At 46.0% G+C, this 14,293-nt stretch overlaps 1 protein-coding gene across 1 annotated transcript in view; it reads right to left on the reverse strand.

Moving 5' to 3' along the window:
• LOC131294217 (zinc finger protein chinmo) overlaps window positions 1–9,671 on the reverse strand; it is a 31,082-nt gene extending 21,411 nt beyond the window's left edge. Inside the window, exon 1 of the mRNA XM_058322299.1 lies at window positions 9,485–9,671. Within this exon, the coding sequence (XP_058178282.1) occupies window positions 9,485–9,599 (115 nt within the window). The 5' untranslated portion in view covers window positions 9,600–9,671. The remainder of the gene's footprint in view (window positions 1–9,484) is intronic.
• Between the last annotated feature and the right edge of the window lie 4,622 nt (window positions 9,672–14,293).

A 14,293-nucleotide genomic window follows, 5' to 3' on the forward strand; every position in this document is an offset into this window, starting at 1 on the left:
CGCACACACTGGGAGAAAAAGCCCAAAGAACCCAGTCAAACAGCGTACCGCATACATCGTCGACTTCCTGCGGAGAGTCGTTCCGTTTGGAGCGATGGCTCAACTGCGAGGGCGAAAAAAAAACTTAACTAATTTATTTCTTGCCAACAAACTACCCCGAGAGCCTCCTCCCCCGAGATGGTGGTGCGTGTGGTGGATGAAAAATAGAGCAAAATGAAAAACCTCTTCCACATCATCCGAGCCTATCTTGCGCATCCTTCGAGTCTGCACGATGTGATGAAGGTACAGAATGTAGACCGGACCAAGTAGAAACACGCTCTTTCCTTCCGAAGGTTCTGAGGAGAAGAAAAACTGAAAATTGGCACACAGACGGTGTACGCTGCTGCAAACAGCTCGGTAAAAAATAAACCCACTACGAAAAGTAGAACGCAAAAGCGGATGGAAGGCTCAATGAATTTCCCCGCCAAAAACCGCCCGACATTCCGCTCCGCCACGGGAATGAATTCGGTGGAAATATCATGGAACCCATGGACGCTACACCGAATCGAAAGTAACGTACACGGATGCGCGACAAAACCACGGCCAAGGGGAAGGATGCACGATAGGCAAGTGCAAACACCGAAAAACTACGTACAGCAGCCTCCGCCTGGTGGTGAAGTTGGGCTTGGGCCTTCGGAATAAAAACAAGGCTCCAAATTTACAGCCATCACAAGCTACCCAAGAATAACAAAAAGAGGGACACACAAGCGGAGCGCTAAACCAGTGTAGAAAAAGGCAAGATAGAGTTTACTAAGTGAAAAGGGAAAGAGAGATACCAGATAGCCCCACCAGGTTTAGTGGACGCCAGCGTACGCCAGGGACAAAGGGAAAGGGGAAAAGTTTATCATTTAGAAAAGTTTGCTGGCTTCACAATTTTGTTTGCTTTTTTTTACTTTTCCACCCGGCGGTTGGAAAACTGTCGGGCCCTAAATGAAAACAGTGACATGCACGACGACATCAGCGATCGCTCTTCGGGAAAACACATTCCAGGTCCGGCACCGCATCAGCATCAGCATCATCATCAGCAGCATGATGGTTGATGCTCCCCAAGCTGACGAACATGATGATGATGATGTTGATGATGTTTGAGGAAGGGACCAACGGGAGGAATTATAGGAAGGCAAGGACGAATTCTACATCGACACCGCGCGGTAACGATCCGTGGAAGTGGCAGGCGTGGTGGAGAGGATTTAGAGCAAAAATTAGAAAATTATGCCAAACACTATTCCGAGGGAGGGCAGGTTGCCATCAGGGAGAACATTTGTGTACGCATGTGGGTATGTGTGTGTGTGTGTTAGGTTGTGTTCTTGATGAAGCGAAGTGAAGTGGCTGATGGATTGTGTTGGGAAAAAAGGCTTTCCACCGGTTCGTACGACTGCTATGCCGTCACATTCGTAGCATGCGGTGTGCTTTTCCACGCCGTACCGTGGGTTTTCCCGGTCTGTTGCGGAAAGACTTGAATTCAATTTAGCAAATTAAACTCTGAGCTTTCTCGACTAGAAAAAGAGTCGTCAACGAATGTGAGGACTACATTCATCTAAAGCTACACAACAAATTTCGACAAAAGTTTTCGAGAGACACTAAGACGGAACAAATGTCGATTTTCTTTGGATAATTGTTTTCCCTCTAACGGAACATTGGCACATAAACATTTTAAAAAAGATCTAGATTCTAGAATCTTTATCGCACAAAGAAAAACACATTTCTCTAGCAAGAAAGTGAATATTTCAAACCCAATTTATATCTTTTAAACGAAATAAAAAGTCTGTTAAGTGATGTGCTATGTGTGAAAATCGATGGAAAATCTTCCATCAACCAATTGAAAATAGACATAAACTTCTAAAAATAAAGAAACAAACATCAAAAACAAAACACAAACATCACTCAATTGAAATGTTTTGGAAGGTTAAAAAACCAGAAACGTATCTATCGAAATCATTCTTACGATTGCAAGACAACAAAATAACCCGTTCATTATCCACCTCACCGAGGGACATCCCTTCCCCCCATCCACCAGGCCTCGTTCGAACGAAAAACCTCGAGTGGATTGTGGTCTTCGTAAGGCTTTTTTTCTTCTCCTCTTTAAGCTTATATTTATTCCTTCCCTACCACAACTAGGCTTAATACAGTACGAGTAAAGTCGCATCGGTTAGGCAAAACGGAAAATGCGTTTCAGCTCACCTCAAACTCGAAGCCCCAAATGCGGGGGGCTTGCAGCGTGGGCACGAAAGGGTTTGGGGATCTCTCACACACCCGTAGTAGTAGCGCAAATAAGCCGAATGGAGAATATTGAGCCTCGCAGCGTTTCGGGAAAATGATATTCGATAAATTTCCACATCAAAGCAAATATCACATTGCCTGCGATGGTGGTGGTGAAGGTGGTGGTGGGTTTTCCACAAGAAGCGGATTCGAAGTTTGAAGAAAGGAAAGGACCTGGGATGGTAGAGGGTACACACGAACGAAGCGCGGGTGGAAAATATCATGGACATAGTTTAGAGTTTGACTAGGGCCGGGGGTATTTTCCCGGCTAATGCTACCGAACGCCGACTGTTGGTACAGCGCTTCAGACGCAAGCTGAAAGTTTTTACTTCAGCTCGACAAGCGGGTGTGCTCGGAGTGAAACAGGGAAGGCGGGGGGCCCGTTTGAATATTGTACACCTCCCCTACCTTTGCTTCCTCGCCCATAATTTCCACGAGGAAGACAAACAACGGTTCCGGCCAAAAGGGTTTCCGTATTTCCTCATCGTTTTTTTTTTGTCTTCCCCCACATTGCACTGGTGGGAAATGGGGAAAACTCGAAGCGATGGAGATACAACCGTTGCTTTTAACATTCCACGCAGAGGAAAACTGAAACGCTAACCGTAGTAGTAGTAATAGTAGTTGTAGTAGTAGTAGTTGTGGTTGTTGTACTACCAGGCATGCCAAGGATCGAGCTTTGCACGTTCGTTGGGAAAAACAACACGCGAATTGTGTTGCTCCCAACGCATTCTCCCCCTTCCGACGCAAACCAGGCTGGGCTGCTTTCACATGGCGAACGATGATGAAAATATTGTGGGAGGAAAATGGCCTCATCTCGTATAGATCTTTCCACCGGCAACGCGAATGAACGGCACGGAAAAAAGTGGATGAAGTTTGTAGACCCTTTGAGTCGATCACCATCGCCATCGCTGGCCGCCAACAATGTCGACGCAATGGATTGCTGTGTACAGCCAGCCTGCGTACCCTCCCCGTGTTTTGTTTTTCACCACCCATGCCTGTTCTATATTCAATATGAATTTTCGCTGACATTTTGTATCACTCGGCTTTGTTTTTTTGAGGAAAAAGAATGGTTCAGCTACAAACGGCGAGCGAACCGGAATAAGGACGACGAGCTGACCTTCCTATCGAGACTATCTAGAGTAGCAGCGTACGTATGGAAAATGGACCAGTTTCCCAGGGAACCGTGCTCCGATGGGCGGTTTGTCTCGTCGAGCTTTAGGGTATTGGACACCAGATATCCTTTTTTCCCATTTTTTCCACTGCAGCCGGAAAAAAAGTCGTCCCAAAAATCCGCTACCGCAGCTGCTTGTTATCGATGATGATGAAACAGAGGAAACTTCTCCCATAACATATACGCTTCGGAGTGTGTGTGTGTCTTTTGGTGGAAATTGAACAAGAATTATTATTTCTACGTAGATTAATTCGCTTGTTGTCGGCAACAAAAAAACAACAAACAAAATAAAAGGGTAAATTGGAGACGTCTTTCCAACGATCTATCGGAAGGGTTGGAAAACCCACCCAGCAAAATTATGGAAGCCTTTCTAGATGATGGAAAAGTCTGCACGCTATTTATTCGCCCCCCGGTTTTATGTAACTGCCGGCATCAAATTTGCACCGGCGCTTTATGTATTGTTACAGTGAAAAGTGAAAGTAAGCCACCGGAACAACGACCTAGGCTCCGGTTTCGGGTCGAGCTTGGCTTCCACTATTTCTTCCACTACTACTACTACTACTAGTAATATACCACTTCCACTACCAAAACGCAGCATCATCGCAGCGTTATCATCAGCAATATTACCCCACGGCGCAACCCGAGAAACTTGTCCTGCGTAAAAGGGATGAAAAATGGTGGAAAAACGGAGCTTCACCGACACCTTCCACCTTCCCACGCCCTCATTTCCGGAGCATGTCATTAGCAGGAGACCACAACACCTCCACAACACCGCCCACCACCACCACCACTACCACAAAACTATCACGTATCGCGAGCGCGTTCAATTTCAAGTGCGTTCTTTCGCTTCACCGACGTTGATGCGAATTTTTCCTCCTCCGCAATTTTCCAACAGGCTTTCGGGCACGGAGACAAAAACCCGACGCTCCACCCGAAAACGCTTTGTCTCATCAGCGGCTCACACTCTGGTCTCTTCAATCAAGCGTGCAATCCACCATCCGTCCCCGAGCCGAAGGCGAGGAAAAGCGCGAGCAGCTCCCACTGTTTGCCAGGCAACCCGGAGGGGGGTTAGCGGGAGGGAATGGATTGTCGCAAGTGACGCAAGTGAAAAGTGATTCGGGAGAAAATTTCAATAACATTTCAATGACGGAGGGAGGAACGGATGGGGAGTGACGATGACAGCCCCGGGAAAACTGGAGGATGATGGTGGTGGTGCGGTACGTGAAAGTGACACAACCACGGCACAGGATGCGCCTTTGGTGGTGGTGGGAGGCAGGAGGCGGTGCAAAAGAGAAATTGTTTGTTGTTCTTCCGCCACCGTTCCTCCCCCCGTCTTCGTCACCAGGGAAACTCATCCATCGCCACGGAGCGATCTCGCAATCCTTTTCCACGACGACGGGCAACACCACGCTCAGTCCTTCAACAACCAACAGCGACACGGAGGAAAATAGGTGAAGATGAAAAATAATTACACCGAAAGGGTGGTGGGAAAAGTGGAACGCATACTTTTGCCCAAGCACGATACACATCGGGCTCATCGGAGGCGAAGAATCGCAACTCGCGGCTGATAACGCAGCGGAAAAATCATCCATCCATCCATCCATCCATTTTCCCTCGCTGTTGCCAGTCGGTACACGTTCGTCCTAGGCGTGCGTTTAGGCCTCGGGATGGAAATGGGCTCCCCGGTGCCGTTTCCCAACACACAACTCCGAACCACAGTTTGATAACGACGACGACGGTTTCAATGAGCGGCCCCTAGGAGAAAGGATAATTCTGTACTTTAAAATCTCAACCGTCGCTATCGCAAACACACAAACACACACACATACACCTGCACACACCAAGCTTACCATCCTAACCCAGTGCGGGAGCAAATGGTGCGCTTTTCCGTGAACATTTTCACACCAACGACGCTCGGACGACGAGTTTTGGTTGACGAGAAGCAGAAGAAGCCCCGAACATCCCAAGCCCCCTCCTGATGCAAGGCAAGGCAGAAGCCCAGCGGAAGGTGCGGGGAACAGAGTGCGGAAACGATGGTTCGAGGCGAGTGGGAAAACTTTCTCGTGTTTCGAAAATCGTGTCGGTTTTTATCATTTCCGCCCGCGGGCTCCAACGGCGGCGAAAGGCGCAACTCTAACACTACTCACCCCCTCCCCCGGTCCACTACTCCCCCCTTCTCTGTAAAATCTTCCTTCCCCGCCCAAACCCACGATCCATTCGTCTCCCCTTTCTTCCACATCGTCCTTTTCGCGTGCTGCGAACAAACGAAAGTGAAATTTTTCGCCCGAAAGATTCATTATTTACCGCGCGAACCCGATTCGGAGCGTGGTAGTAGTATGCACGTTCGATAGTGGTGTGTGCCTGTGACACTGGAATGTCCTTGTTCTCACTTTCTCTTTCCAGCCTCCACTCACCCCGGTTCGTCACTTTTGTTTTCTACTTTTCATCTTAAATTGACTGAAACTTTCATCACCATGGTAGTCAACAAGCGGGAAGGAAAGAGAGAGAGAGGAAGTAGTGTCACCCTCAAATGAAAGAAAAGAGGATACAATCTTTGCATAATCCAACTGAAATTGAGCGAAAGGCTTTCACGCTGTGTTTGTACGTTTTTCTTTCGATTTTAATTTTCCTAAAATATTCCCAAACCGTACGCTCTCCAAAAACGTTATATTACATTTAATTTTGTGAGTTTGTTTGCACAAATCAAAACACGAGGAGTTCTGATTCATTTATCCTATTTAATGACAATTCAATTAGTCTACAACCATCCTGTATGCCAACATTTATTTGTTGTGTCAGTTAATCGAATTTAATCATTATTGTACATGCTACACTTTTTCCCCCGCTTGTTGAACATTTTTTTCCCTAAAACTTCCCCTTCCAGTGGTATTCCGTTCAGCGAATCTCTTCCAAGTATAATCGGATGCAATTATTTCACATTCTTTAATGTGCATTATGTTTTGCACCGTGGCAAAAATAAACCGGTGGCTCAGCATTCGATTCAAATTGTGCTAATTGTGCAGGTGCTTAAAACCGCTCTTTCCATTGCCCACTTTTCCATTTTATCCTTCGCCAACCAGATAACCACAGTTCGCCACACTTTAAGCCACTCTACTGCACGGATAATCTACACCGCGTTATTGGGTGAGCTTTCGAAACTTTTGTGTTCCCCTCGGTCCTCTCGCGCTTTAATCCTTAAATGTAGGACACAACTCAAACGCTAAGCGAATTCTGTCCACCTCAGCTCGTGGGCGCGGGGGAAATTATCTACTTAACTAGCCAAATTTGCAATATTTGCCTTCACGCGAGGATTGTGTCTCGCAAGCGAACGGACGAATCGGTACACAGCAACAACTCTGATTTTGTCCACCTCGCGAGAAAGAGGACAAAGGGGCAGGTAAGAAGTAAAAAAACCTCGGCTCAATAAAAATTATAATAAATTCAATCCTAAAACGACCTCGCGGGACACACCGAGCCGCACAGTGGTGAATTATCCAAAGCGGTCAGGCAAAACACACACACAGGATAAAAAGTCCTGCATGGACGGAAAGTCGTTTCAAAGCATTCCACGCAACAACAAAACTACGATCTCGCGCGAAAGGACAAACGATAAAAATACAACCCCCCTCCGAACTCTGGACTCTTTTTCCGCTCCGAGGTATCCCTGTCGCAAGCGAAAGGATCGTCGAGTGACAGCGAAAGCGAGCAAACATCGGCCCCGAACATTATTAAATTTTAATCCTCCGGCTCAATTCGGCTTGGCCCACCAAACCTTCCCCCGCCGGACATTCGCGCCCCGGAACCGGAAGGACAGCGTGTTTTTGAATACAGTCGAACACGCGTTTTGGAGAGCGCACTCTCTTCTAGTGATGAAATATTCGTATTTTCCATTTCCACTATCTTTCGTTCCCGGCCAAGCACACATTTCCTCACTTTCACTCGAAAGTTCCACTCAATTTCCCGTGTTTCCGCGCGACGTGTGGCGATCTTCACGACCCAACGCGACCGAGAAGAAGGAGAGAAAGTGGTTGAATACGAGTAAAAAAAACCTCCAGCGGATGTGAGTCAAAGGGAAATCTATAACGTAAGCAGGAACGACAGGACAACACAACTGAGTAGCACCGAAAAAGAAAATAACCATCCTGCCACGTGTCGTGCAGCGTTCACCACAACCGACTGGCCACAACTTCTGCTCACAGGTAAGGCAAGCCACCGAACAGGAAACCGGAAACCGGAGCGGCAGCGACAAAAGGGGTCGTGCGGGAGCTGCCTTACCTTCCGTCGTGCATTAACTGACCCATCAAACGACCACCAAAGGGATCGAGAAAAAAAAACCTTCGGTGACTGGTTGGTGATTTTTGTAAATATCAAAAGAACAAAACAAACATACAACACACACGAAAGCACAAACTCGCAACAAAATGGAGGGAAAAGCCATCACAACACGCCAGGAAAAGCGGTTGGGAATGAGTTGCTCCGCGCGAGAAAAATTAATTTCCGCGATTGTGACACACGACCGCGAGAGCTGTCCGTTATCAGCTTCTCAGTCCATAACTGCGCCAACAAAGGCATCATGCTGTCCATAAATGGGGGACATTTCTACCCTGGATGCTTTCTTTTGGTTATTAAATTTTCTAAAACAGGATAGATTGAAAAACGTAAAATAAATATAAATTTTTGTTTTCTAATTACATTACGAATAAAACTAATCATAAGTTGCAAAAGAAAAATCAAATTACAGGTCCTCGTCGATTGAAGAGAAATTTGTAAAATAAATATGTTTCAATTTTCCCCAGCAAAATAAAAACTCTTTTCGAACGCCAAAAAGAGCGCCACAATATTTACACTACAGTTACCAGTTAACGAGTGTGTAACATAACGTCCAGCACGAAACCAAAATTGGAGGGAGGAGGCGAAATCAACTGTCAAAGAAAAGGACTCGCGATTCCACCTCACCGAATTTCGCTAATCCTAGGCAAATACGTTCGAAACAAAAAAAAAGATAGGTGCCACTCGGTGCGTTCGTAGTTCATTGTTTACAAAGTGACAACGACAGCGAGCGAAAATCGCGAATGTGAATTGTTAACGCACGAAAAGTGTCCCTTTTTTCCGGAAGCAACAAAAACGTAACAACACACACGCGCGTCCAGAAAGGCGGGGTACAAAGTCGCAGTCTGCCATCCGAAACCGTCCTGATGGTAAAAGGATAAAAAAAAAGTAAAATAAACCTCACGTCAAAGGGCAACGGAGACAAGAATGGGGGGCTCGGGTTTAAACAAAAAAAAACCTCGATCCACCGTCGAAACAGGACATACACACTTTGCCCACGCCAAGACCAATAAAACGACAACGGGACGGACCGCCAAGAAGGACTGGACCAACGTCCCCACAGCAACACCATCATCATCATCATCATCAGGTCCTGGTGGCACCTTCCTTTGCCATCCGCGAACGGTAAAGCCACGTTTGCTTCCGAAACGTGAGTCCTCCAATTCGCGAAAGCGTCCTTGTCCTAGGAAACGGACGAGACTCACATTCTCCCTTTAAATCACAAAACAACAAAAAAAAACTAGATTAAAATAAATCGCGAATGCGTACGCATGTCTCCGCGAGTTCTTTTCCCATCCCGATGGGCTGACTGTGAACGACGCATGGTAAAATGAAAATTTAAAACAAATGTCTAATCCTTCGAAAATCCGCTTCTCATTTCCGCCAAAAACACACAAACATATCGCTCGAACGCACGAACGTGCCAACCAATCAACCCGCGGGGAACTGGAAAATGGACGAGAAAGAGGAAAGAAGGGTATCGTCTACGTGCGTATGTGGCGCGGAAATCCTTTCATGTCAACCAGCGATCGGAAAAACGTCTCCAATTGGCTCGCGAGTTCGGGCCTCGCGGTCGAAAAGGGTTTTCAAAGCAACGGCCATTTCCTAAAATCCACCCCTTCTGTGAGGGGTGCTTTTCCAGCCCAGCCACTGCTGGCGGAGAGTCGGGGGGTCAGTGACACTTACCTCCACAAACCAGCGTGACGTCGGTGAGGGTGGCGGAATCGAACAGGTTGGAGAAGGCCGCCGCCAGGTTCGACGAGTAGTTGCTCCATTTGAGGCAGTACTGCTGTTGATCCATGTTGGAGCCTTTGTTTGCCGCCCGTAGACACAGCGTTCCGACAGTGGTACCTTCCGGCTTACGACGCGAAAAACGAGCGCGTCACGGTATAGTGCCGTTTCCAAAAGGAAAATTTAGCTCCTTCTTCTCCTCCGGCCAGCTAGTTCTCGATCCGTGTGCTCGGCAGTCCCGCGGAAGATCTAAAATGAAACCGAAGCGAAAGTGTAGGTTAGAGAAAATCGTGGCTCAAAATAGCAATCGTGGCCTAAAAATAAATGTTATTTACAAAATAAAAGGACTTTTAAGGACCTCAGGATCAGTGTGGTGGAAACTCCGAACGCTCCGAAAAGATTCTACTCCAACGATGTGCGTTGCACATAAATCATTGATTTATCTTCGATCGGGCCTCGAAGGTCGTAATGTGGAACCACATACACCCCCCTCCCCGCTTCAGACTATCCATCCACCATTGTGTCCCGAAAAAAAAGCCCGAAATCCTTCGCCCAACACGACTATGACACCTAGGACAATAAATCCACACGATGTGCAGGAAAAGACAGGACACACCAAATAATAAATAAAACCGACAAAAGAATTCAAACGTTCATTAAAATGCTGGTAGGAAGGTTTTTTTGGGTGTGTTTTCGACTGTTTTTGTTAGAAAGACCACTAAAAGTGTCAAACGAGAAGGATCTCGTTTTTCGTCATAGTGAGTTTATGTTTACTTTTGTAAACTCAAGAAGTAGACATCTTTTTTACATCTCTGCCACTTTTCCATAAAAAAAAATAGATATTGCTTTTAGAATATTGTTTTAAAGAACCATCGACTGTTAAGTATTGAACGTATTACATAATTCCCCTTAGAGGGCGCGATCACGTAAGAGAAACCTATCCTCCATCGCTAGACGATGACTCTAGTGCTGCTCTGCTCACGATAAAATATGTACACCCCACCCCAAAGACGCATTCACCCAGTGACACGGTACGCACAAAGGCACGTCGCCACGCACATTTAGTCCCAATGTGTAAATATTGAAACAAGGAACGGTCTCCGATGCGTTCGATACGCAGATTTACGAAACAAACCGCAAAAGACGACAGCGGTTCCTCGAACAATCCGAAGTGGTGCGTGTGTTGCAGAGTGTGCAAATATTGAAGAACAAACCGATGGCGATGTTGAGACAGCGGCCGACGGGAAACTGGGCCACCCGCTAGGGGGTGAGGCTTTTCTTCGCCCTCTTCCCAATTGTTTCTGTGAGAAATTCATCCTGTACGCACTCTGGCAAACGCATCTTTTACGTCTCTGTAATGGGTCTAGTTTTTTGGTGTTACTAAAAAACACATAACGTGATGAAATGTTTGAACTCGGTACTCAAAGACAAACCAGGGTGGGAGTTATGAAAGCGCTTATTGGTATCCTTAACTGAATCGAAAGTTGGGAAACATGGTTTATTAGCAAAATTAAATAATAAAAAATGCACTCCTTGGCTTTCATGATGCATAAGCTAAAGAGAACCGTTTAATCCACTACGCATTGATCTCAATATCTTTGACGCTTCCATTAATAACAATTATTTGGCCACCACAATGCTTACTGTCAAAATATTTAAAGTGCGTGTTTGTTTTACGTTTTGTGAGCAAACATTACCCAGATTCATTATCGTTGAAACACGTCGTGCACATCCGACGGGAAGACTTTTTTTCGGGTTAATTCCCTTTCTTTGGTGGTGTAATTTAATCCCAAATGCACCAAAACCAACCGACGCTAATTAACCCCTTTTTTCCACCCAGCATTGTGCGGGGTTTGTTGATCATGGAAATTAGGCGATCAATTGCTGACGGGTCGTATCGTCGAAAATGATGCCCGAGGTTTTTTCTTGTTCGATGCAGTTTTTTGGCAGCTAACATCCACACAACAAACAATCGCTTCGGTAGCTTTAAATGGATTTAAATTGTGTTGCTTATTTTGCCTCGCATTCGGGTAGCATTTGCAAGGGCGCGCACGACATTTCTGATTGGGCCGAAATAGCGCACAGGAAAACCACCCCTTTTTCCCACCATCCCCTCCCTCTTGGATGCCCTGGAAGAAGCGGTAGGGTAGGGCAGAGGGCATAGCAAGTGAGTGGGAGTTTGACAAAAACCATTAAACCACATCGTCAGCGGCCGCGTGTGCCATGTGTGTAAAGCTCCGCGAAGGTGAAAAACAAAACAAACCCTCTCTTATGCACAACAACAACAACAAGCACCGTCACATCCGTAATGTGAAACGCACTTAGGTCCGAACAAAAAATAGTAACAACAAAAAAAGGGAACCAAGCGCATCGAGCAGCAGCTTCAGTCGCAACTGCACAAGAAGCGAAATGGACGCGCTAAACCTACCTCCATCCAAATGCCGAAAAGACATAAAGTCTGTGAGAGTGAGTGAGAAAGAAGAAGAAAAAAAAACCCAATACCAGCGACGAAATTTCGGTTAAATAGATTTGACCTACAAAAACTATTGTGCAGCGACAAACGAAACGCACCGAGGTTGCGCTTTTTGGTACACGCCACAAAAGCGGGGTCTTCTATTGGGAACACGACATCGAATACGCATCGTGCTTACCTTTGGGCGAAGGGATTCGACGGCAGGCGCGTGGGGTGTGCGGGGGAAGAGGCAACGCATGCCACATACATAGTTTCCCTTCCCCTCCCGGGTTGTTGTTCACTTCCGCCGGTAAAGGTCTCTCAAAGTAAGCTCTCTTCTTGCTTGCCGTAATGCACTTGCAATAAACCCTTGCAGGGCAAGAAAAAATACAATTCCTTATTGAAATAGATTTTTCCAATAAATAAACACCAAAGTTGTGCAATAGAATTTCCAAGATTTTTTTATGTAGCATGTTTATCCAATAAAAATTAAATGCCTAATTTAGGTTGGATAAATATGGACAGATTCACAAGGGTTGATCATACAATCAACAATGTTGGAGTTCGATGGCCAATCGACAATCATAAAAAGCCTTCGCTTCCCTCCCTTCTACGCTTAACCCTCCCATGCCATAGTATTAACTTTTTGGAGGTTCTCGCGACTCGACCGGAGGGTTGCGGTTGCATGAATGCGCGTTAATCAGCAATTAAAAATGCATGAACCACAAACACATTGGGCGATCCCCGACACCCGCCCCCAAACCCCGTTGCACATCAAATGCTGCAGCGGCAACAACGACCTCTTTGTCGTTGGCATTCTGCGGCTTCAATATATGCTTCAATTGCCATGGCCACTGGTTGAGGTTTGCTGTTGTCGTTAATGTTGGCAAGCCGGGAGGGACGGGGGGTGGCTGGGATGGGTTGCATTCGCGCGGTTCGTTCACATTCAGTTTCGGGTCACACATTTTTCGGCGCATCTGCATAACCGAACCGTGTGCGATGTGGTGGAATCTCAAGGCAGATAGAAAAAAAAGGCCACAAATCTAACACACACACACACACACACACACAAATTTGGTACGAATTTTTGAGGTTTTCATTTTGTCAGTGACTTTTTGAAATTGTATTTTTATTCTTCAATACAAGCCGCAGTTTGTTGCCTTTCTGCATTTGTGCATCGGTTCCAAATATTGCCGGCGGAAGTAGCACCTGCCCGTCGGGTCGGAAGTAGCGCTGCCGAAAATGGACAACGTCGAACGAAACAAACAAAAGCAATAGCGAAGCGCTTTGTAGACGCAACAATGTATTTTCGGTGCGCGACGGGAAATACATTGATGCAATGGCAAATAAAGAAATAAAGAAAAGGAAAAAGTACATCCATGAATTTAAAAACACTCTCAATTTAAATACATGTATAAACCAATTCACTCTTTACCCTCCAGAAGCCGCAAACTGCTCCGACTTGTATGATTTATGTTTAGCTTTTTCTTTTTGCTATAAAGTTTCTTTATTTTTAAATTTTTAATTAGTCTATCTACCTTGTTCCGAACAATGAAGTGTTTTCCGTTCTAAAACTCTTCGTATAGCTAGTTATATATTTTGTTTGCTGGTTTTGTTTTCAAAGACAACAATAGTATCCTTTAACGACGAGAAACCTGCGTCTGACATGCGTCACCGAAGTGACATCGAAGGGATGTGGAAAAATAAAAAGGCATTTCCCCGGGGCGTTCCCGGGAGACTCATTTCGTTGCAGGCATTTTAACTTTTCATGAAACAGAACCCCCTCCACGTATCGTAGCAACTCCGACCGGGAGCCAATTTAGCTACTGCACGGTCCAACATGGTTCTATGCCTCGGCCAGAACAACGTAAAGGAACGCTATAATGGAAATGGCCGGTTCGGGGGAGAGAAAAAAAAAGGCAAACGAAACAATAAAGACGTTACCCACATCATACACGACAAACTAATGCACGCTGCGCCGTGTGTCGTGTGGACACAACGTCCACACCCATCACCAACCAGATGAGGTCCTGTGCACAAAACACTATACACATGTACCGTAGGATGAGGTCTGCTTAAGGGAGGTGGGTCGTTCAATGAAAATGAAATGTGACGTTGCAGAATGAAAGCGAAACAACATCGTGTCCTATGCGGTTACACCGGCAGACTGCAGTGTGGACGGAAACCTTCGCCTCACTGCAATCAGTTGCAAACACACCCTCTCTCCCTCACATATAAGCGAGGAGTGGATTGGACCAGGACATTCCCATAAAAGTTTCATTAACTCATGCACGGAAAGAAACCGACAACCG

The sequence above is a fragment of the Anopheles ziemanni genome, chromosome 2 (genome assembly GCF_943734765.1).
Source record: "Anopheles ziemanni chromosome 2, idAnoZiCoDA_A2_x.2, whole genome shotgun sequence".
Taxonomy (NCBI): Eukaryota; Metazoa; Arthropoda; class Insecta; order Diptera; family Culicidae; genus Anopheles; species Anopheles ziemanni.